This window comes from Festucalex cinctus, chromosome 8 (assembly GCF_051991245.1).
Source record: "Festucalex cinctus isolate MCC-2025b chromosome 8, RoL_Fcin_1.0, whole genome shotgun sequence".
Lineage (NCBI taxonomy): Eukaryota > Metazoa > Chordata > Actinopteri > Syngnathiformes > Syngnathidae > Festucalex > Festucalex cinctus.
The window spans coordinates 7,350,189-7,375,595 of record NC_135418.1 but is presented as its reverse complement, the minus strand read 5'-3'; the positions used below and the strand labels follow the sequence as shown (position 1 = coordinate 7,375,595).

Here is a 25,407-nt window from a genome sequence, read left to right as displayed (position 1 = left end):
ACTGCTGTCCTCAAACAGGATTTTGCCTTCAGTTCTTCAGTCCAGATTTCGGACTGAATTGTTTGTAGCCAAGTGGCAGGGATCCATAAATGGGTTATGTTACGAATCACTCCAGCCATCCAATTTACGGTGCCAAAGATAACTAGTAATCCTGTGGTGCTTGTTTTTTGTGTAAGTCTTGCCTAGAAATGTTGACATTTAAGAGGAAGCCTGTGTGTTTGGAGCAAAGCTCTAAAGACATCTACAGTATGTGTTCTTCTCCCCCCAGCTGTCACTATGAATACAAATAATTAAGAAGTACTCATCTCAACCGCCATCCACTAAAGTTCAATAGCAGCATAATACAATACAATATAGTAGAGTACAGTATACAATAAACCCAGTAGTAATTGCTAGGGATGGGCGAGTACCGAGACCAGGTATCGTATCAGGCCGATATTAGGCCTTATTTCAAGGTATCAAACTCGCGACGGCAACCCCAACCCATCACGAGTACCACTGACGAGTACTCCTTGTGGCCATTTTACAATCAGGAACTAGAAATTAAAAGAATATAACATTTTTATTTTTATCTATCAAAAATACTAGTGGTATCAGAACTTAGTATCGGTAACTACTCAAGAGTTGAGTACTCATCCTGGTATGAGTCAGAAGGAAAAAAATGGTGTCAAACATCTCTATAACACACGTGAACAAAATTGTTGATTCCATCCGTTTTGACCAAGCTTGGTTCTTGAGTTAGTTTTTTAATAATTCTGTTGAAGCACAATTCAAAAGCAATGGCTGATTTTCACAACACACTTATATGTTTCGTATAATTAGGGCCCGAGCAGCGACCGCTGCGAGGTCCCTCTTGTTTTTGTAAGAATTCTTCTTCTTCTCCGTAAACGATCGCATTTTTGAGGGCCTAAACATTTACGAAAACTCACCAAACTTTGCAGTCTCTTCGGGCCCGGCGAAAAATTTGATATTATGTCGTTGCCATAACAATGCGACTCTATAGCGCCCCCTAGCGTAGAAAAATAAAAACCAATCCCGGCCCGTTTGACCTAGAGCTACGAAAATTGCCAGGCACGTGTAGCACCCCGAGACGCACAAAAAAGTCAGTGGAAGCCATTTCCTAAAATGTACAGGAAGTGAGCTATGAATTTTTGAATGTCCAATTTTGGCCCATTTTGGCACATTCACTGTGGTCATACTTTTTCCCCCTTTGCAAATATTTTTCAGCCAGTTGACTTCAAACTTGCCATGTATCATCTCAAGACCCAAGACAACAACTGGGCAAAATATCTTGACTTTTTGGAATACTATATGACGGGGGCGCGGCATCAAATATTGATTTTAAAATTTAATTTGTCCAGAAAGACAAAATGCTGAATAACTCCCATGAACAAGCTAAAAAAAATCTCAAACTTCTCACGCAACTTAATAGTCACGGCCTGAAAACATCTATATGATACAATTCTGTTATATATATAGCGCCACCTAGTGGTGACAATAAATGTCATACTTTACGTTTTTAGCTACTATGCCAAGCTCTTTGAAGGGATCCAGTTGAAAATTGGTCAGACAAGCCTTAAGATGTTGATCATGCCCCACACCGAATATTGTAACTTTTCGCCAAAGGGCGTGGCCGCTACGGTGCCGCAAAGTCTGGTAATTTTTCGTGGCAATAAAAGCTGCTTTTACTTGACCCAGGTCATCCTATCCTCTCAAAATTTCACACATTTGATGAGAGTCCAGCCCCTAAGACATCTACGAACTTATATTTCATCTTACTGATAGCACCACCTTCTGGCAATTTTTTTCTTGCGATTTTTCTTCAATGTTTTTCTCCAACCATATTAACTGCACCTACCTCATATTTACTCAGATGAGGGTTTCGGTCTTCATGATGTCACAACACGAAGTTTGTGAGTTTTCGCGAATCGCTGTGGGCGTGGCTAAGCGCTGTTCGCCAAGAAAACAACACCAATTTTGAGGGCCTAAACCGGCATAGAAACGCATGAAACTTGGCACACACATCTGGCCTGGCAAAATGAGCGATATTTTATCCTGGATTGTGCTATTTTTACAAAAATGACTCAATAGCGCCCCCTAGAAAATTTTAATGAAGCAGCCCCGGTTGTACGTTTAAGCAAGATCTACGAAAATTTTTAGGTGTATGAGGGAGCCCAAGACCTACAAAAAAGTCTCTTGGACCCATATGCTAAAATGAACAGGAAGTGAGCTACGAATTTTCGAATGTCCCATTTTTTACGATTTTAGCACATTTACAGGGGGCATACTTTTGCCCACTTCTCCTACACGTTTCATCCGACTGACTTCAGACTTGACCTGGGCTATGTCAAGACCTGAGCCAACGACAGGGAGAAAAATCTTGACTTTTCTAAATACTATATGATGAGGGCGGGGCATCAAAATTTGTGTTTCGCAATGAAAAATGATATGCTTAATAACTCTCCGGTAAATGCTCCAAAAAATCCCAAACTTGACATGTATCTTTATAGTCAAGGCCTGAAGCTATCTCTATGACAACATTCAGTTATATATGCAGCGCCACCTAGCCCTTGAGGCATGAAAAAAAAAATACCCCACTTACGGTATTTTTACAAAAATTGTAAACTCATTCTCAGTGTGATCACGAAGTAATTTATTAATATTCTTTTACTTTCCACCACTCAAAATGTTCACTGGCATCAGACCTAACCAAACATACATATTTTTGTCATTTAGTTTTATGTATTTTTGATAGCCTCTATGGACATTAAAAGCAATATCGTGAATGAAGGCTATGCTTAATAACTCCCAGGTACATGCTCCAAAAAATCCCATACTTGAAATGTATATTTATAGTCAAGGCCTGAAGGTATCTCTATGACAAAATTCAGTTATAAATACAGCGCCACCTAGTCCTTGAGGCATAAAAAAAAAAATGCCTCACTTACGGTATTTTTGCAAAAATTGTAAACTCATTGTAAATATGATAACTAAGTCATTTATGAATATTCTTTTACTTTCCACCACTCAATGTGTTCACTGGCATCAGACCGATCCAAACATATGTACTTTTTTTATTTAGTTTCATTTTCTTTGATCGCCTCTATGGACAATAAAAGCAACATTGTGCAATGAGTACGAGCGATGATGTGTGTATACATACTTTTACGAAAAATACCAATCAGGGCAACTCATTGCCTAAAAATAAAAAAAGACGCTGATTTTTGCAGATCTTAACAATCACCAAAACCCATTGAGCTTGACACACTCATCACACCTGGCAAAAAAAAAAACATCCACGTTTATCATGCCATTTTCAAAGAAATTCTGCTTCCAATGTGCCAGTACCCCAATGTGCAAGTACCCCAACGTGCAAGTACCCCAACGTGGCCCGGGCTGCGAGGGCCCTTTATAGCTGCTCGCAGCTCTAGTTTAAGTTATTTCTCAACTCAACTTTAATTGTAAAGCACTTTAAAACAAGCATTGCTGTATACCAGTGCTTCTCAATTATTTTCTGTCATGCCCCCCAGTAAGACGAAAACATCTCGCAGCCAGAATAAAAAAAAAAGAAAGAAAGAAATATGGACCAACTTAAAACAAAGAATAGCTTTATTAACTGTAACAGAAAAGATTTAAAGTGCGTCTGAAATTCAAAAATAAAATTAAATCCTTAATTAAACTATAAACATTTTTTGCGCACACTCTGCCAATAATGAGAGCGCCACTGCCCCCTAATGTAGTGGAGGTCCAATTGCACTTTATTCTAGGACAGTAAAAAAATATAAAAATAAAAAAATAAAAAAGCATGTTCCCCGAGGTCAAACTCCACCCCCCTTGATGGAGCCTCGCGCCCCACTGGGGTTGCCCGCCCCACTATTTGAGAAGTACTGCTGTATACCAAGTGCTGAACATGAAACAGAAATCGGTCATGCAGTAAAGAGTAAGATAAGTATAAAATAAGAGAAAAACAAAACATTGTATGTGAGTACACAAGTGAATAAAATTGACATCAATGAATAAGATAAAAGACAACATGAACACCCAAAATCCAAACAAGAACCCAACCCCACAGAACCGAAACATGACATAAAATAAAGGTTTAATAAAGGAAATAAAGGTTTTGAATCCTCGCAGATTATTCACTTCAGTAAAATACACATAGAATACTGTACATCACATTTTGCCCAAAAATGCTTAATTAGATACTGTATCTTAGCTAGCTATAGGTTGGTTTAATGACTTTTAGGAAGTTAATGATATCTTAATTAGAGATTTCACTACTTTATGGAAATTGCTCATGCAATTTGATTTGAGGACATCAGACCACTCAAGTGTAGGTTTGTTTATTAACTGAAGAATCCTACAAAATGCTTCAATAAACGTCGACACTTTACTGTTCTATGTTTCCGTAGCTGCTGTGCACATAATACAGTATATCATGAGCCAATGACTCACTTGAAGCTCTTTGCTGTTTTCTTCATGTGAGGTACCATATGTGTATGCCAATGTCGTTTTCCAGGCCATGTTGGGGTGATGGAGGCCATTCTGGGCCAGCTGTAATCAGGCAGAAAGAGACAATTGTTGCAGCGGCAGTGATGGATCTTTTTGTTTTGACCATCCACGATTTGAAACTGCCAAGACAAAGGGCATTTTGATTGATCTGAGGGTCTGGTCTGCTGCCTTCATTATGGCCTGTTATATTGGGAGGGTGTCTTTTTTTCCACCATCTCCAATGTCCAGGTAGGCTATTGGTGAAGTCAGCTTCCTTTCCAGGTGAAGAAATGCTTTTACAGCGTGTGTTGGTTCCATTTTATGGAAGTGATTAAAGTGGATATGGGAACATTTATCACAAGATGGCATGCAGGCTCGGTGCAGGAGAATACTGCCATCGCTTTTACAATTTTAGTCAACAAGAATAAGCAATCAATAACATGATGCAATGTTGCACAAAAATCATGGTTAAGACAATACGTTATCACAGAGGTAAATGGCTACTCAGGGCACATCTGTAAAATCTGGACAATTAGCAAACACTGGCCGATCCTCATGACTCGTACAAAACCACAAAGCTTGAGGAAAAAACTAAACACTTCAAATGTTGCATTCTTCAGTTGTTTTTCCCCAATTTATTCCACAAAAGTCAATGTAAAACAGCTACTTTAAAAGATTAGAGAGTTCATTTGTGAGTTTGTGCTAGGAATAGGCCAATACCATATCATATCCGATACCAATACCGCAGTTTCGAGGATCGGCTTATTTGTGTCATGTGCTGAAGGTTGAATCCCAAAGCGCAGACACAAATAAGATTTTAACTATTTAATCACATCGAGAGGCTTGGAACAAACTTGACTAGACGAGAAACAAAGAGAGTTGCACAGAGAGACAGTGGTAACAGAAGTAATAATCCGAAAAACACACACACTTCTCAGACAGCTACTACAGACAGTGAATCGATCTGATTGGTTGTGACTCAGTAAAGGATGAAAGATTTACATCACATAGGTCCTGACATCACCTAGCTGTCACATAGCATAAAACCAGTTGAAACTAGATGTTGTTACATAAATTCAAAACAGACACTTAACAGGTCAGGAACCCAAACTTAACCCTGGTGTGACCCAGACATGACAATTTGTTCCTAATACCGATCCTATTATTTTTGTCACTCTAAAAGTTGTTAATAATATGTGGATACTATCTGCTTGATATTGACATCTAATAACATGTTCACTGTACAACATCTATTCTGGTCTATAAAGAAAGAAAGAAAAACACACTGAAGTCATGTGCAACCTCTGTTTCTTTATTAAAATGGCAGACATGACTAGAGCCAGAGATTTATGTAGCGTTGGGCATAATTTATCCAACACAATTTTATCTGCAAAGAAAAAGAGACATAGAGGACATTGTTACATGGATGCACTGTAATTACCTGGCAGCCAGGCATCCATTTTCTACACCACTTGTCCTCATTGGGGTCATGGGTGAGCTGAAACATATTCCCGCTCACTGACCACTAGCCAATCACAGACTGTCTAGCCGATAAGTGCAAAAGTTTGTCTCCACAGTTCCACCCATTTTGCATGGGCATGAATTATACTTCGTCAAGTAATTTTCTTGTGTGAACAGCCCACTGCCTCAAACACCATCAGAATTAGTGTGAAAATGGTCTGCGAGATGAGCTTGACAGGGGTCAGGGAAAGATGTTTATTTCAGGCTATTATGAATTCATTGTTGTAGTTAAAAAATGACACGACAGCATTGGAAATGTTAATGGATTTCAGGTGTGTAAGGGCTGGGGTTATGTTTGTGGAGGTGTATTAGCAGGACCGCTGTCTTGCCTCAAAGAAATGATTGCATTTGCAATGTAAAACTAATCTGCAATGTCTTTTTTTTATTACATGTATGTAAACCTGGGCGTGAATTAAAGAAAATAAATGAAAATAATAGGATATCAAACATTCTCCATTATCATTGGCAGAGCCCTGAAGACTCAAGGAAAATTGTCCCAGACAATGACATTTGGAAAGCTCACCCTGTGAACACTAATTATAAGGACACGACACAATTTCTAACTGTTAGCCTTTGACAGCGTGAGGCTGATTGAGGTACCTTGTGTATGAAATGTACAATAGAAATAAAACTGCCTTGCATATTTGAATTAAGTCTGTATAACCCCACATTACACTTTATACAGTTAAAAAAACACTATTGTGAAAATAAGCACAAAAAAATTGCACTAAAAAAAATTAGCAAAACAGCGGGACCACAAAAGGTGAACCGCGATATACCGAGGCAACATTGTACACTACACAGCTGTGACACGGCAATGTGTCGTATTGGCACATGAATTGATCTGGCTCTGCTAAGACTGGGCCACATTATTATGCCACATTCCTGTAACAACGACGTTGAATACAGGACCACGTCCATGACTACGAATGGGGCAATAATTAGCCGTTTCCAGTTGTGCATGTGAAGCACTGATTGTGTAACAGGACCGGCTTAAGCATTTTAGTAAGTAACATAAGTTGCCATTATATTTCCGGTTGCGATTACGAGGAGCCAATAGGGTGTTTGACTGCTGTAGCTTGTGAGGAACCAGTCGGACAGGTGAAACCGATAGGATACGGATAGTGGAGTGTGTTTCCATCTGCAGCCGGTGACGTTTTCTGTAAACATCCAAACATCCTTAACAGAACCTTTCAGATGTGTTGGTCTGTCCAGTGAGACAAGTGGAGCGTTTTCGGGATCTTCGACCAGACGAGGTGAAAGATTTATTCAGCACCACTCAGAGAGTTGCCAACCTGGTTGAGAAGCACTTCAATGCCACATCTCTCACCATTGCCATCCAGGTAAAAACATCACAAATAATTTGTTTTCTTGTGAGAAGTAGATTAAACATATCATAAAATTCTGTATCCAATCATTCTTCATGGATTACATTTTCCTAATTAACAAGAATTACTATAGCCACTGGACGTAATAGATTGGACGAAGTGCTGTGCACACACTTAACACACTTTTTGTAAATCACATGTCCAATATGTGAATGTAGGGAAGCGTAGAGATGCCAATATGGAGTAAACTTTTTTTGGCTGGCGACTATGTTTGAACATACTCGCAATTATGTTTGAATGTACATGTAGGCTACATGCTACAAAGTTAGCATACCTTCCCATAATGCTATGGGGTATTCACAAGCATAATATCCCATTGCATTATGGAGCTAAAAATGACGAATCTAAATCATGCATGGCAGACATAATAAATCGTAAAAGCTACGAATAAACACTGTTTTTTGTCTACTTAATTTTCTAATGAATTGGTAATGTGGCCCAAATGCCTAAAAAATTTATTTTTGTTTTCACTCGCGCATCCGCAAATAATAATAATAATAACAATAACAATAATAATAATAATAATAATAATAATAATAATAATAATAATAATAATAATAATAATAATAACAATAATAACAATAATAATAGTACCCAGTGGCATTATGCTAACTTTGTAGCATGTAGCCTACAAGTACGTTCGAACATATTTGCGAGTACGTTCGAACATATTTGCGAGTACGTTTGAACATATTTGCGAGTATGTTCGAACATATTTGCGAGTATGTTCGAACGTATTTGCGACTATGTTCGAACATATTTGTGAGTATGTTCGAACATATTTGCGAGTATTTTCGAACATATTTCAATACGTTCGAACATATTTGCAATTATGTTCTAATATATTTGCAAGTATGCTCGAACATACTCGCCAGCCAAAAATGTTTACTCCACTCCACATTGGCAGCTCTACGCTTCCGTATGAATGGTCCAATGGGGACCAAGATTTATTTTAGTCCAATATATGAGCTAAAGTATATGTACTATGGACTTTTCTTTTTGAGAAACAGAAGCGATATTCAAAAACATTCATAGTCATCTCTCCAAGTCAATAAATTCATTGTATTGAGCTGTCCTTTCCTTATATCAAGGTTTTACACCTTGCTCCACTCGTGTCATACATTGAACATAATGTTAGAAACTAAATTCAGAGCCATCTCTTGACACATACAACAACCTACAGATAGGCTCTCACCTCAGATTGAAAGACTTTTTTTGCACAACAGGTGATATATATGCTAATTTGAAAATAGCACCTTGCGTGCACTGTGGCCGCGTCAGGCTAAATTGTCTCACAGGTTGGCAAGATGGGGGACAAAAAACACAGTAAAGAGCCACCTTTACCTCAACATCACTTTATTTGACTTGGAAATCGATAAGATAAAAAGACTGTAAGTCATCTTAGATTAAATACTCGACAGATACATTTTTTTCAGACATTGCATTCTATTCTATTCTATTCTCTACTATTCTCTGAATCTCTCAATTGTTCTCATCAGTGTGCCATCCCTGTGAAAAATAGTCTCATATATATATGTATATATGTGTATATATATATATATATATATATATATATATATATATATATATATATATATATATATATATATATATATATATATATAAGTCTCATATATATATATATTTAAAAAAAAACAAAAAAAAACATTGGGACAACACTAAACTGAATTTTTCTCTGATCAGTAGAGGTTGAAAATAATTATTAGGCATCAGATGTATTTGCTTAATCTGTAGCAAATAACAGTCAACTAATTGTTAATTGCACCAACAGGATAAAAAGTTGGGTTGGTATTAGAACATGCTTTACAATCATAAATTATTAATTGGGACATATTCTCCTGACTACCAGGAAAAAATATATATATTTTTATTTTGATATTCCCCAATATTTGTGAAGTAACTGGAATACTCTAAAAGAAATTTTTGAAAAACAAAAAAGTTTTTATTTTTAAGCTATGATGTGTCCACTACAGAGAACATTTTTTAAAACTTAAATGCTAGGCTCAAATAAAGTTAAAATAATTCAAACAATACTTTAATTTGTTCTTAAGAGACATATAGAAAACATGCTAACAACATTTAAAGCCTAAATTTGTTCAATAAAAAGTGTTGTACACTTACTTTTCCACTTCCCTAGAAAGTGCTTGCACTGAGGGAAGCCATTTTCTTTTATGATGCAATCAAAGGTAGCCAAGCCTCACCCCTACACATTTGGTATCATTGGAAAGCGCTGAATGTCCTCTATGAAGCACAAAAGGAGTTAATTTAATCGTATGCACTGGGTGGGAGATATTCAGGTTTAAAAAGGTCCACTACAGAGGACAAATTTGAATTGCTGGTAGTCAGGAGGATTTGAAAAAATGACTGTATACAAAATAGTCTCTGAGATGCCTGCATACTTATAAAATGTGAAATTACACAACAAAGTAAATCTTAATTTTCTGAAAATGTGTCTGTGACGTAACAGTTTTTCACGGTTACAAAACATTAGGTCTAATTATCATACCGGGTAATAACCAATACCCACAACAGGTGCCTCAATTCAACATCTAGGCAAGTCTTGTGATTCTAAAGCTTTAAATTACTCACCCCTTAGCATGACGCTGACATGCAACATAAATGACTGAAATTCTAATTGTAAATTTTTTTTTTTTTTTTTTTTTTTTTTTTTTTTTTTGAAGAGCTCAGAATTGTTCATTCGGTAGTCTTACCGATTCAACGTCTTGTCATCATTGCTCTTTTTTTTTTTTTTTTTTTTTTTTTGGTGTGTGTATGTGTGCGTGCGTTTGCGTGCGTGCGTTTGCGTGCGTGCGTGCGTTTGCGTGTGTGCGTTTGCGTGCGTTTGCGTGCGTTTGCGTGCGTGCGTGTGCGTGCGTGCAAATACGTATAAATTTATACTCATTCATTCACCTAAAACCTTATAAATATCCCATTACCCTTCGCCTTAACCAGGTACTTCAGAATCTTGCCAGAGTCGTGAGATTTAAATGGTCAGGAGACCAGAGAAAAGGTCAGAAAAAAAAAGAAATAAAGAGAAAAGAAAGGTAAATCAAAGTGAAATCCAGCACCGACCAAACACTTCCTGCCTTCCCCATGGTTACAAAATCAAACTCTTACGCCAACCCCGGGAGCCTCTAAATTCCATCAAATTTAGCAAGATCTCAGAGACCAGAGGAAAAACTAAAGAGAGGAAGGAGGGAAGGATAGATAAAGCAAAGGGAGAACCACAGACACCAGCACCAACTGATTCAAGGGGCTGTGGGAGGGAGAGGGTACTTCTGTTGAGTTTCAGTAGATGCTGGTGCGACGGATCTGGCATGCATAAGGACCACCACCAAAGAAAGAAGCCGTCAACCGCGGTCCAGCAAAGCGAGCACCCCCCCCCCCCCGAAATCCCCAGGCCGCGGCAGCACCAAGGCCACCCCCAAGCCACCCGAGCGGACACCGGTCGGCGAGCCGACCCAGACACCCGGAACACCCCCGCCCCAGCCCCGGCCCACACCCCCGAGCCCAAGGCCGCAGAACGAGGCCCAGCGGGCCCCCACAGCGCCCCACCGGTCCCCAGCCACCATCCCCCCACGACCCCCCCGCACCCCACCAAAACCCGCCATCCACCACGACCCAGGCCCCACCACCCCCGACCCCCAAACCCCCGAACACACCCCGACCCCCAGCACCCAACCCCCCACCCACCCATACCTCCACCCCCCCCCAAACAAGCCGCCCCCCCCCGACGGCCGCCACCCCCCCCCCGCGAACCCGGCCCCCCGCGAGAACCCCCCACCCCCCCCCGGAAACCGGCACCGGGCAGCAGCGCAGAGAGGGAAGATGTGCCCACCCCACCTCCAGCCGCGCGAGATTTGCACAGCGGCGGGAGGGGGGAAGCAGAGGAGGAAGCACCAGGGGAGAAGGCGGAACACCAGAACACCGAGCCCGGTGGGGAGAGGCCCCGGTCGTCACGCCAGAGTATTAGTGACACCTAACCCTGTTACTGAGTCCGCCAGCTCGCCGACTGGCGAGCTCTACCCTTACACCGTGAATGTGGCCCCACCCAGTGTATATACAAGTGTGTGCGTGTGGTGCATTAAAATTGGGAGCAGGTGAGTCGGAGCAGAGGGAAAAAATTTCCCCTACTCCGACACACCCGTATCCCCCCCAAAAAAATGAATATGTATATGTGTGGTGCATTAAAAAAGGGAATGGAGGGACAAAGTGGTGGGGCAGGGATACAAATGGGGGGGACCACAGCGCTGCCAGGCACTGCAGTCCATCCCCTCTGATGGCTCCCCGCCCCAACTCACCCCTCCCCTTGGACGTGAGGTGCATTAAAATTGGAGGGGAGTTGAAGGGTGAAGACGGTGTTTCCACCCTTCCCCACCCCACCAAGAAATGTGTTGTGTGCCCTATGTGTATATTTACAAAGTGTATAGTGCAAGCTAGTGAAGTGAGTAAGAGGAGCGACCAGCGGGGCCTCACCCAACCCGGCGGGTGTAGGTGGCACGCCCGCCCCCCAGCACCCCCACCCCCTGCCGCCCCCCACCTCATCCACCCGGCACCACAATGGGCGGACAGCCAGCGCAGCAGGGCTACCGGACAGCCCACCGGCCACCGGAGCCCGCCCGGGGCGCCAGGAGTTATACCGGAGTGGGGCAGGCCCCAAACCCTCGCCCGGCCCCCGGAGCCCGACGCCCGGGCCGGGGAGGGAGCCCCAGGCCCAGGGAGAGGGAGGGGGAGGGGCCGCAGGGCAGACAGGGAAGGGGGGGGGGGGGGGGGGCGGGGGAAGCGGGGAGAAGACGACAAGAAGACGAAAGGGCGGCTGCAGGGCAGGAGGCGGGGGGGGAGAGGAGGAGGGAGGGTGACAAGGGAAAAGGGACCGGGAGGCAGAGGAGGATGGGCGGGAGGAGGCGAGGAGGGAGAGGCGACGGGGGGGAGGAAGGGGGAGGGGAGAGGGAACCACGGGGCACACCGGAGGCCCACCCACCCCGAACCGCGCCGCCGGGCACGGAGCAGCGGACCGCGCCGGGACGGCACCGCCCCGGGCACCAGGGGAAGCACCCCAACACCGCACCCCACAGGGGGCCCAGGGAGCGGCCAAGACGCAACCGCCACCGAGCAGACAACGGGGGGGGGGGGGCAGAACCACCCCCGCCCGACCACAGGGGACGGCGTCAAGAAAATTGACTAATTAGCATGCAGTAACACCAAGTGTTGATGCTTAGTGCCCACTAGAAATAGATCTTAAGGAGTTATTGAGTATAGTGTCGTATAGTGTGGTATGCTCGAGCCCACTAGCAGCAACTAGGTTCCTGACTATATAAAAATAAAAACAATCAGATACAAAATACCAAATACAGGAGCAGCGAAAACAGAAGTTGTAACGATGTGGTGGCTCTCGTTAACAGGCAGAATCTTGGCAGGATTAAGTTGCCAAATTGAGATTAAAATATTCTATGTACATAGACCATATTTGTTTAAATCTTGATACTTGATTTTTATTTAAGGCAGAGATTTTTTCCATTGAGATATAATTTATTAGTAAGTTTAACCAGTGGTCGATATTTAGAGATTGTTTATTTTTCCAATTGACAAGGATTATTTTTTTAGCAATAGTAAGGGCTATAAATATAGATTGAGATTGTTTACATGGTAGCTCAGTTATTGTTAAGTCACCTAGTAAACACAATCTTGGAGATAAAGGAAGCCTACAGTTTAATATATCAGCGAGCTTTTCCAAGATTTTAGTCCAGAAATGCAGCACTGGAGTACATGACCATAAAGCATGAAGATAAGTATCGGCAGTGTTTTGTGAGCACTGGAGACAAATGTCGGAGTCAGAGAGTCCCATTTTTTTCATCATATATTGTGTAATATATGTTCTATGAAGTATCTTATATTGGATAAGTTGCAAATTTGTCTGTTTGGTCATTTTAAATACATTTTCACAGATTTGGGTCCAAAAGTCTGGTTCCGGAACTATAGACAAGTCTTTTTCCCATTTTAAAGTCGGTAAATACGTTTTATTTGTGTATAAAAATAACTTATATATTTTTGATATTTTCTTTATTGTTGTTGGAGAAAGCTTTATAATATCTTTAGCTAAGACAGGCAGTTGGAGCGTATCCTGAAGTGTTGGGATTTGTTTCTTAACCATATTTTTAACTTGCAGATAATGTAAGAAATTTCCCTTTTTTATTTCATATTTCTGGACCAAGTTTGTATACGATATAAACTTATTATCTGAGAAAAGATGATGAAGGTGTGTAATTCCTTTCTGCTCCCATAGGCTTAAATGGAACGGCTGATTATTAAGTTGAAAGTCGGGGTTATGCCAAATGGGAGAGAGCCCACAGGGCGCCAATTGGGAGTTTGTAATTTCTAATGCCTTCCACCAGGCAGTCAGGGTGGCGGCTATCATTGGGTTTTTAAAACAATTATGTCGTCTTATTGATTTTGTAATAAAGAGTAAATCTGACAGTCTAAGATTATTACAATCCTTCTGCTCCAATTCCAACCAACAGTTAGTATCTCTGTTGGGTTGTGTCCATAGCACAAGATATTGTAGTTGATTAGCTAAATAATAGTACATAAAGTTTGGTGCCTCTAAACCTCCTTTAGATTTACTTTCCTGAAGAGTAGATAGACTAATTTTGGCTTTTTTTTTATTCCAATAGAATTTTATGATAGCAGAGTCCAGCGATTGGAACCAGTTAGACGTAGGTTTAAATGGAATCATTGAAAATAAATAATTAATCTTTGGTAAAACTTTCATTTTTATAGTAGCTATCCGTCCTATTAAAGAGATCGGAAGATTATTCCAGCGCTCCAGGTCACTACGGATACTATCCAATAATGGTGAAAAATTTAAAGAAGTTAATTCAGTTAACTTAGGTGAAATTTTAACACCTAAGTATTTTAAATTACCTGTAGGAAAGGAGTAGTGTGGATCCTGACTTGTAGGATTCCATGAATTTTCTGTAATAGGTAATAATGTTGATTTTGTCCAGTTAATAGAGTAATCTGATAAGTGAGAGAATTTAGTTATTAATTTAAATGCTTCCCCTAGCGAGATAGCAGGTTCTTCTAAATAGAGTAATATATCATCGGCATATAGATTAATTTTATGTTCTATTGTCCCGGAGTGGATTCCTTGGATCCGTCTATCCTGACGTATAGCTAATGCAAGCGGCTCAATAAATATAGCAAATAATAAAGGAGAAATTGGGCACCCTTGTCTTGTTCCCCTTTGTAAAGTAAAACTCTGTGATGTAATCCCATTAGTAGTAACTGTAGCTTTAGGAGAATCATATAATATTGAGACCCATTGAATGAATGACTCCCCGAAGCCGAATTTATTTAAGACAGCAAAGAGGAAGGACCAGTTAACTTTATCGAATGCTTTTTCTGCATCCAGCGAAATAACAACTGCCTTTTTATCATACCGCTGTGACATACTAATCAAGTTAAAGAGTCTCCTAATATTATTAGTAGAATGACGACCTTTAATAAAACCTGTTTGATCACTATGAATAATTGTCGAGATTACCGTTTCTAATCGAGATGCCAAGGCCTTAGCGATAATTTTAATATCGGTATTAATTAGTGATATCGGTCGGTAACTTGACGGGAGGGTAGGGTCTTTTTCTGGCTTTAATAAAAGTTTAATTGCTGCTATATTCATATCTTGACGTATATCACCTTTACTTTTAATTTCAGTTACTACTCTTAGAAATAATGGAGCAAACATTAACCAGAAATGTTTAAAAAATATAGCCGGAAAGCCGTCTGGACCAGGTGCTCTGCCATTAGGCATACTGTCTAAAGCACGATACAACTCATCTATAGTAAGCGGGGTATCGAGAATATCTTTATGTTCAATAGATAACTGAGGTATATTTAAGCTGTTTAGGAATTCCTCAATATATTCAGGGTTAGGTCTATTAATTTCTGTGTATAGATTTCGATAATAGTTATAAAAAATATGGTTAATTTCTTCTGGTGATTGTGTGCATTCACCATTTATATCTTTAATAGCCGTTATAAGAGATTTTTCCCGATTCCGTTGAAGTTGATTTGCCAGGAATTTACCTGATTTATTATTATGTTCAAAATTATTATATCTCAACTGTTGTATTATAAACTCTGTCTTTTTAGATAACATGTTATCTAACTGTATTTTTATATTCTGTAGTTCTATCCATATTTGATTATTTGGGTTTAATACATATTCATCCGTTAGTTGTTTAATTTTATCTTCCAGGTATTTTTCTAATTTTTGATCCTGTTTCTTTTTATAAGTTGAATATGATATAATTTTCCCTCTAATTACCGCTTTCCCTGCTTCCCAGAGAAGAGATGGAGATATATTTGGAGAGTCATTTATTTCCAAAAAATCTGCCCACTCCCTTCTAATAATTTTATCAAACTCTACGTCTTTCAGTAATGAGATGTTAAAACGCCATATCGGGGGAGGTTTAAAGGTAGAGTCAATTTGTAGAGTGAGGGAGACTGGTGCATGATCACTTATAATTATAGAATGTATTTTTATAGCAGTTTTATCAACAATAGAATTATTTGTAAGGAAAAAATCAATTCTTGAGAATGATCGGTGCACAGCAGAGAAGAAAGTAAATTCCTTCTTAGTTGGGTTTTGAAGTCTCCAGCCATCGCTGAGGCCAAAATCCTCCATATATTCATCTATTACTTTAGCGGATCGTAATCGCCTTGTATATATCGTATTATTAGAACGATCTATTAACGGGTTCAAGACCGTGTTAAAATCACCTCCAATAATAATAGTAGAATTTGTTGCTAAATCGAGTAACCGAGAGAAAAATTCATGGAAAAAATCAGGGTCATCATTATTTGGGGCATATAAATTACCAATTGTATATACTTTATTAAATATAGTTACCTGGATAATAATATATCGGCCCTCTAAATCTGTTACTATATTATTTAGAGTAAAGAATAAATTCTTATGTATAAGTATAGAGACACCTCTTTGTCTACTATTATAGGAGGCAGAGTAAACTTGACTAAAATTTTTATCTATAAATAATTTTTCTTCTGATTTTTGTAAGTGGGTTTCTTGTAGGAGACAAATATCTGCCTTAAATTTTGAGAGATGGTCTAAAATTTTTATTCTTTTTGCCTGGGAGCGAGCGCCACACACATTCCAGGAGACCAGAACTAATTTCTGCATACAAGCAATATAGACTCAGTCTTATGTATACATCTATATAAGCTGCTTATTAATATTAACATATTGTAGGATAGCAAAAGAGTAATTAGGCAATTTATATAATTTATATAAAGAGAGAGATAGCAAGTAGATAAGTATAATAGTGAAGAAACGTGGGGGGAAGTGAGTGTGAAGGAAATCTGTGGGGGATTCAACATAACAATACACCAGTAAATGGTGACCTAAGCGAGATTATTATTATTATTATTATTATTAATTTATTTTTTTAAGAATATATTTCTATATTATTATTATTATTATTATTATTATTATTATTACTATATAGCCTATGCATAATATAAATTCATATTCTATTTCGTAACCCATTATCCATACATATACATACATATACATATACATATATATACATATATACACATATACATACACATACATATACATATACATACGTCAAATAATCACACAATGCTCGGCTCTACCAATTGTCAGTTAGAACAGCCAAGGGGTCGAGGTTGGGTTTCGGAATAGCTGGCCGTCGATATATAATTTATCAACGACCATCGAAGTCCGTTTACCCTCCTGTCTATTTTGTTTCATTATAGGAAACAGTACTTTTCGCCGCTCGTTTATCTCTCTTGGGAATTGATCATTCATCCCGAAAGATGTCCCTTTGAGCTCCCGTCCTTTACTTTTTACCAATTCTTTATGTTTAAAATGTTCGAACTTAGCAATAATAGGACGGGGCTTATTGCCCTTACGAGCTCCGAGCCGGTGTACACGGTGAAAAGAGATATTATTTACCGTCTCCTGTGGGATCTTTAGCGATGATGTCATGAATTTTTTTATCTCACCCTCTGGATTATCTGGAGAATTTTCGGCTATACCTGAGAATATTAGATTTTCCCGCATACTACGGGATTGAACATCTAAGACCGTTTCCTTTAGCATTTTATTTTCCTTTTTAATCGTCTCCAACTCGGCTGTGACAGCGACGAGAGAGGAGCGTAGCTCGGAGTTATCGCATTGGAGATCGCTTACCTGTTGGCTAACGAATTCCAAACTTGCCTTTAATTCTTTGACGTCCTCGCGGATAAGACAGAGGACGTCAAGTTTTTTATTTATGGAATCCAGCATACTCACCGATACGTCGGCGGTTGCTAAATCGTCCGTGTCTGTTGACGAGTCATTTTTCCTTTTTTTTTTCGAAGGATTATCCCGACTAGCCTCCGGCTCATCCATCGCGCAGCTATAAAAATGATCGTCAATAAAACGTTCGAGGTCGTCCACACTGGATAATATTTCCGATCTTTCTTAGAAAAGAAAAAAATCGAATTTATCTAATCATTAAATTCGGGTTTCATTAGAAATATAAAGCTAATTCTATTTTAGCAGCAGAGCGCCGCCATGTTAGATTTTCCCAGTCTCGCTACCGGTCACGCGATAGTCACAGCATCTCGCGATGGGAAATGTAGTTCCTCCGCCTCCAGTCACCTAACTCTTCCTAATTTCTAATTGTCAATTTACCAACAAGTGAGAATGTGAACACGCAATCCAGGGGACTTAGACAGTTGATTAACGTGTTTCAGTGCTACTCAAGAACAAAAATGTTGGATCAAAACTTTCTGAAAATGACCAAAAATGACGACAAGAAGTGTCCAACCAATTGGCTGTACACTGCACCCGACCTGGCTAACAGAAATGAATTTGTAGTGCGCGTGAACATTTAAGAAGCCATCCTCCAAGAAATGTGCTCGGACACATCACAGTCTTGGTTTCGAAATGCTTCAAAGCTTCTCCAAAAATAAACTGAAAGCAGCTTATTCCCCAAGAGACTGGCATCTGATTCAAAGTTTCAGATGCTGCGAGGTTGTCGCCGTCAGTCATTTTTTTCTGAGTTGAGTTGGAAAGTAGCATCCACAAAGTGAGCATGTACTTAAAAGTTACAATCCTACATCACAACAGTGCTGAATTCAACTCCAAGCATTTTGCAAGACTTTTGCCATTTTCGGCTAATGCATCCAAAATAGGTCGCAGACTTATTTTGACATATGCGACGCATAAAAACAGTTTTTAAAAAAGAATTTTGAGGGAAGGGCACCTTAAATACTGTACTTCAGAATATATTCACCTTTTCTAATTACCTCTTTTTGTTCTCGCTAGGACGGCCCTGAAGCGGGACAAACTGTGAAGGTGAGAATTCAATAATTCACAACTTCATCACCGTGTAGCAATGACAAACAATGCTTGCCAATTAGGTTATTGTGCGTTTGATGATAAATAAACACATACAAAAAAGAAACCTAACAACTGTAAACAGCCACATTATGTTTGGCGTTAGGGAATGTAAAGCACACACTGTAGATGATGTTCAAAATATGCAATGTGAGTATCCACAACCACAGCCAGATTATTATATAATACACAGGTGGTGTTATATAGCAATACAACTTAAAAAAATGAAAGAAAGAAGGAAACTAACAAAAACATATTTAAAGGCTGTTTAGAAGTATATATTTTCTTCATGATAAATTGTTCATTATGGATTGTTTATTCAAATCAACCTAATTTGATATTTTTTATTATTATCTATTCAGACAACTATTGGCCGTCAGCAATCCCAACACAGTTACTAAATTCGGTATGCAGTTAAAGTACAATGAAAGTTAAAAACTTAATTGGTTCTGTGAGCCTGTTTATAACATGAAACGTTAATAAATTAAGGTTTCCCGCTGAAATAAATGGAAATGCAATGAATCTGTTCCAGCACCGAAACTAAGTTATGCTAACCTTTTTTTTGTTTTTTTTTGTTTTCAGCCTTGTGTGTGGTTAAAAATAAATATACAGGACTATCTCAGAAAATTAGAATATTGTGATAAAGTCCTTTATTTTCTGTAATGCAATTAAATAAGCAAAAATGCCATACTGGATTCATTACAAATCAACTGAAATATTGCAAGCCTTTTATTGTTGTAATATTGCTGATTATGGCATTTTTTATTTTTTAACTTGGTCTGAGAAAATATTCAAATATTTTGAGATAGGATATTTGAGTTTTCTTAAGCTGTAAACCATAATCAGCAATATTAAAATAATAAAACACTTGCAATATTTCAGTTGATTTGTAATGAATCCATTATTGCATTTTTGCTTATTTAATTGCATTACAGAAAATAAAGGACTTTATCACAATATTCTAATTTTCTGAGATAGTTCTGTATATTTATTTTTAACCACACACAAGGCTGAAAACAAAAAAAAAACAAAATAAAGGTTAGCATAACTTAGTTTCGGTGCTGGAACAGATTCATTGCATTTCCATTTATTTCAGCGGGAAACCTTAATTTATTAACGTTTCATGTTATAAACATGTTATAAATCCAGAGTGGAAGACTTTTTTTTTTTTTTAATTGCATTACAGAAAATAAAGAACTTTATCAGAATATTCTAATTTTCTGAGACAGTCCTTTAATATCATACAGAATAAGTGAAAAACAAACTATTGTAAAGAAATATGATACTTAAAAAATATATGCTAACTATTTATTGCTCATTAACTTTAAGTAAGGATGGAAAAGGGGCATGAGGCCAGCCAATTGATATATTTCATGTGGACAGATTTTTTAATTTTTTTTTTTAAATCCCATTGTGTGTGGCAAATGCATAAATCTTTTTCAGCCTGGAGGTAGAAAGATACATTTTTTGGAAAATATTCATGTGAGCTCAACCTAAGTATTTAGTAAATTAAAAGGGTGTCTTGAGGACATTAACCACACCATCCATGCGGAGAAACAAATCACAGTTAATCATACAGGCTGCCAGGTTTGTGACAGCCAGGGAATAGTCACCGGAAACAGTTGGATAGGGGCGGTGTGGTTAAAGAAAGCCAATTGCATTCTGAAAAGTGTGAGATTAAAGAGTCTCTGTGGTGTGCAAACAGCATGCATGGTGGAATTTACGGTTCCTCTCCTGTGATTTGTGGCAAAGCAGTAGTACTGTTTTGCTTGTCTAACGTTCAGCAAATTAATGACGTGTCCCTATGGAAATAATCTGTCATATCGGTTTATCAAATGATTCCCGAGTGGTAAAAAAATATCTGCTTCCCTCTATACTAACGCAGCACCTAAACAATTGGCTTCTCTTGTTTTCTTTCAGCATGTCCATGTCCACGTGCTTCCCAGGAAGGCTGGTGACTTTGAACACAATGATAGTGTCTACGATGAGGTATGACCGTTTCTGTTTTGTGCTATTCGATTTGTTTGAACTTGAACATGTTATGAAAAGCTACATCTGACTTGGACTTCACCTTGCCTCAACTGCTGTTTGTTATAAGAGTAGGAAGAAGTTCCCCCAAAAAAGAAAAAAAAAACCTCTTTGTACTCTGTTTATTTTGACTGTTAAAACAGTAATAGGTTATTTATATAGTGAATCACAAACAATATATATATATATGTGTGTACAGTGTTCCCTCGTTTTCCGCTGGGGTTAGGTTCCAAAAAATACCCGCAATAAATTAAATCCGCGAAGTAGTTAGCTTTATGTTTTACAACTCTTATAAATGTTTTAAGGCTCTAAAATCCCCGACCGCACAATTTATGCACTTTTCTCATTGAGGCATTTACATGTTCTCACATTTCTCTTTTGTTCAAACATTGACAATGTTCAAACCTTCATAAATTTTATAAAATGGGTATATTACTGTAAAAAAATATGCAAAATTGCACTTAAAAAAAAAAATCCGCGATACAGCGACACCGCGAAAAGTGAACCGCGTTATAGCGAGGGAAGACTGTGTATATATATATATATATGTATATATATATATATATATATATATATATATATATATATATATATATATATATATTTATATATATATATATGCCCCTATTTATACATGCCCCTATTTATCCGTGTGCAGATAATGGTATTTTCAAGCTCAACATTTGCACTTACACATGTTCATATAAGAGCATATGTACAGTAGATACAGTTCATATAGTATCTCACGTGAGATACTGCATGATACTCTTTTAATACTGTTTTTGGTCATTTTAACTGTGTTTTATAGGGATGTCACAAGAAGGGCAATATTGTGATATTAAAACTGCCACAATATTGTCATCGTCATGTTCACAATATTTAAAAGGAACACATCTGTTAAAAAAGTCAGGTTGATATCCATTTGTGCAGTCCTATCACCCTATAGTGGCTAGTTTATTAGTGCAATTTAATTTTTATTGGGGATGTTTTAGCCTTCTATGTTTAAAATCTATGCTAATTGTCAGATGAAGGGGAACCTAATTTGATTGTGAAGCAATCAATGTGTGCTTGCATTACCAAATAAGTGCCTCAATATTGTTATTAGAGATTTTAGGTGGTTTATATGCATTGCTGTTATGCACAAAAGCACAATATTGTGCTATTTTTTTAGTATGAGCTCTTTTTTTTAGAATATTGTGATCTTATTTAAATATCGCCAATGCCCCCACAATATCGTGATAATTATCGTATCGTGACCTTCATATCGTCATAATATCGTATCGTGATGTTTGGATATCATTACATCCCTAGTGTTTTACTTTGTGGACTCCGTGAACCAAATTTAAAGCTCAGTATACAAAATGATTAGAAATATCGATTCAATTATTGGTTCTATGAAAGTATGCATGAGTATGCATGTTTAATACAGCTTCAAAAAATAAATGAATAATCAATTTTCCCTGTGAGAGGAAACATACCGCACCATTATTTTTGGGGCATTGTATCAAGTATCTGTGTTGTTTGATGTCATCTCAAACATTACAATACACCAAAAATTCATTAAATGTCCAACCAGGGAGGAGAACATACTAGATCACTGTTACACCACAATAAGCGAAGCATATTGGGCAGTGCCCCGTGCCGCACTTGGAGTGTCTGACCACGTCATTGTCCATCTAATTCCCGCTTATAAACAAAGGCTGAAGCTTTCCACGCCTGTGGTGAGAACTTCTAAAAGGTGGACCAGCCAGGCTGTGGATGAGCTTCATTTCTGTTTGGACACAACAGACTTGGTCGTTTAGGACTGCCACAGATAGCCTAGATGAGTACACAGATGCTGTGACCTCTTATATTCATTTTTGTGAGGAAAGTATTGTTCAAACAAGCACCTGGGTGAGTTACAATAATGACAAACCCTGGTTCACAACAAGACTCAGACTGTTGAGGCTGGATAAGGAGGCTGCCTTAAGAAGTGGGGACCGAGATCGCTACAGAGAGGCCAAGTACAGGTTCAGCAAGGAGGTGAGAAATGCTAAATCACTGTCCTCTGAGAAACTTAAAAAACAGTTCTCAGCCAATGACATGGCCTCTGTGTGGAAGGGGCTCAAGCCTAAATCCCCTCACTGCACTGATGACCTGGAACTAGCCAACAGTTTGAATGAGTTCTATTGTCGCTCTGACACTCTGCACCCACCACCACCACCATGAATATTCACACCTTTTTCACAGAACACAACAATCTTCCCGCACAGCTCCTCCTCTCCCACAGACACAACCCTCACAGTCTTGGAGATGGATGTTAACAGGCTGTTCAGGAGACTTAAGGCCTCAGTATGCTTCTGCGAGAGGCTTGCGCGGAGGCGTTACGGCGGAGCTCCGCTCGTGTGTTTGCCTTCCAACTTGTGCGCAATACACATCGGTGTCTGCTGGAGTTTCACACCAAGTCCCGCTGTCGCTATGGCTGGGACGCCACAGAGTGGCGATTCCTCTGCATTTTATGACGGATTCAGGAAGTTCAATTTAATTCAGAAACACGAAACAAAGCCGGGGGGAGAGTAAGTTCATCACCGTGGTAATTAATTATTGCCAATTTGCACCGGTGTCGGCCGTAAACTCGCCAAAACACAACAGCCATGCGCTTAGCGAACACAGTTTTTTTTTGTTTTGTTTTTTTTTAAAGTTATTGTTGTTTTCCGCCTCTTGTCCCAGGCACATATCCACATGCACAGCCGTGGTCTCCGAGCAGGAAGTCGATTTGCGCCGCCAGTTGCCTTCACGGAAACTATCTGGGCGGGGGGCGGGGAGAGAGAAAAAAGAAAAAAAAAGAAAAAACGTCATCTAACGGACCAATCAGAAGCGAGCTACGCCCCGCCATCTACGGCGTTCAAGGATTGGCGACGTGTGCACAGCAGCCGGCCACGAGCGACGCGGCACTTAAGTTTCATGAACGCCGTAGATCATGTGATCGCGGTCATCAATGCGAGAGCAAACGTGGAGGCATGAATTAGGCTTTAACCTCCGCAAGCCTCCGGACCAGATGGGGTGTCCCCCTCCACCCTGAGACACTGTGCAGCTGAGTTGACTTCAGTCTTTACTGACATTTTTAAAACCTCACTGGAGTCACGTCACGTGTCAGCCTGCTTCAAGTTTTCCACCATAGTACCAGTCCCTAAGAAGCCAAGCATCACTGGACTTAATGACTACAGACCAGTTGCATTGACTTCTCCATCCATCCATCTTCTACCGCTTATCCGAGGTCGGGTCGCGGGGGCAGCAGCTTTAGGAGGGAGACCCAGACTTCCCTTTCCCCAGCCACTTCAACCAGCTCCTCCGGCGGGATCCCAAGGTGTTCCCAGGCCAGCCGAGAGACATAGTCTCTCCAGCGTGTCCTGGGTCGACCGCGGGGCCTCCCGCCGGTGCATTGACTTCTGTAGTCATGAAATCATTTGAACGCTTGGTTCTGTCCTACCTCAAGTCTATCACAACCCCCTTTATGGATCCTCTGCAGTCCGCCTACAGGGCCAACACATCTGCAGAAGACGCAGTTGACCTACCTCTTCATTTCATCCTGCAGCATCTGGACTCCCCAGGAGCCTCTGCCAGGATTTTGTTTGTAGATTTTAGCCCTGCTTTTAATACTATTCGTCCAACTCTTCTCCAAGACAAGCTCTCCCGAATGAATGTGCCTGCCCCCATCTGTCAGTGGATCACTGACTTCCTGACAGACAGGAGACAGCATGTGAGGCTGGGGAAGATTGTCTCCGACACCCACATCATCAGCACAGGTTTCCCTCAAGGCTGCGTACTTTCCCCTCTGCTCTTCTGCCTCTATACCATCTATTGCACTTCTGGCCACCAGTCTGTCAAACTGATTAAGTTTGCAGATGACACCACCCTCATTGGTCACCCTCATCTCAGATGGTGACGAGTCTGCCTACAGGAGGAAAGTGGACCGTCTGGTGTGCGAGCAACAACCTAGTGTCAAATGCTCTGAAGACAGCGGAGATGGTGGTAGACTTCCGGAAAGCACCTGCTTCATTACTTCTCCTCACCTTGACAGACACACCCATCTACAATATGAACTCCGTCCACTTCCTGGGTACCACCATCACTCAAGACCTCAAATGGGAGATGAACATCAGCTCCCTCATCAAAAAGGCCCGGCAGAGGTTGTTCTTGCGGCAGCTGAGCAAATTGAAGGTGCTAGCTAAGATGCTGCTTCAATTTTATACTGCCATAATTGAGTCCATCCTCACTTCCTCTATTACTGTGTGGTATGGTGTGGCCACTGCTAAAAACAACTTTCTAATCATGTATAATTTGCAAACCTTTGCTTGCCCTTTAAAGTAATTTAAAGGGGATCCTGCTGCTCTGTGTGGGTTTGTTGCGCTGACTTCAGAAAACCCCCCAGCTCAAGTCACATGCTCCGCCTCCAGAGGACAGTGCAGAATTTCCAAATGTAGGACTGCACTCACCAAATCATCATTTTCCTCTGTTGACGTTAGCATTTGAAATAGTTTGCCA

General features: G+C 39.8%; 1 protein-coding gene across 7 annotated transcripts in view; it reads left to right on the top strand.

Moving 5' to 3' along the window:
• fhit (fragile histidine triad diadenosine triphosphatase) overlaps positions 1 to 25,407 on the top strand; it is a 208,697-nt gene that overhangs the window by 133,202 nt on the left and 50,088 nt on the right. For 4 of the 7 annotated variants that reach the window (XM_077529545.1, XM_077529543.1, XM_077529544.1 and 1 more), the window contains 3 exons: positions 7,228 to 7,355; positions 18,784 to 18,813; positions 20,776 to 20,844. In XM_077529545.1, coding sequence (XP_077385671.1) covers positions 7,228 to 7,355; positions 18,784 to 18,813; positions 20,776 to 20,844 — 227 coding nt within the window. Of the gene's footprint in view, positions 1 to 7,209; positions 7,356 to 18,783; positions 18,814 to 20,775; positions 20,845 to 25,407 lie in introns of all 7 variants that reach the window. The other 3 variants (XM_077529548.1, XM_077529546.1, XM_077529547.1) reach the window with 1 other exon arrangement.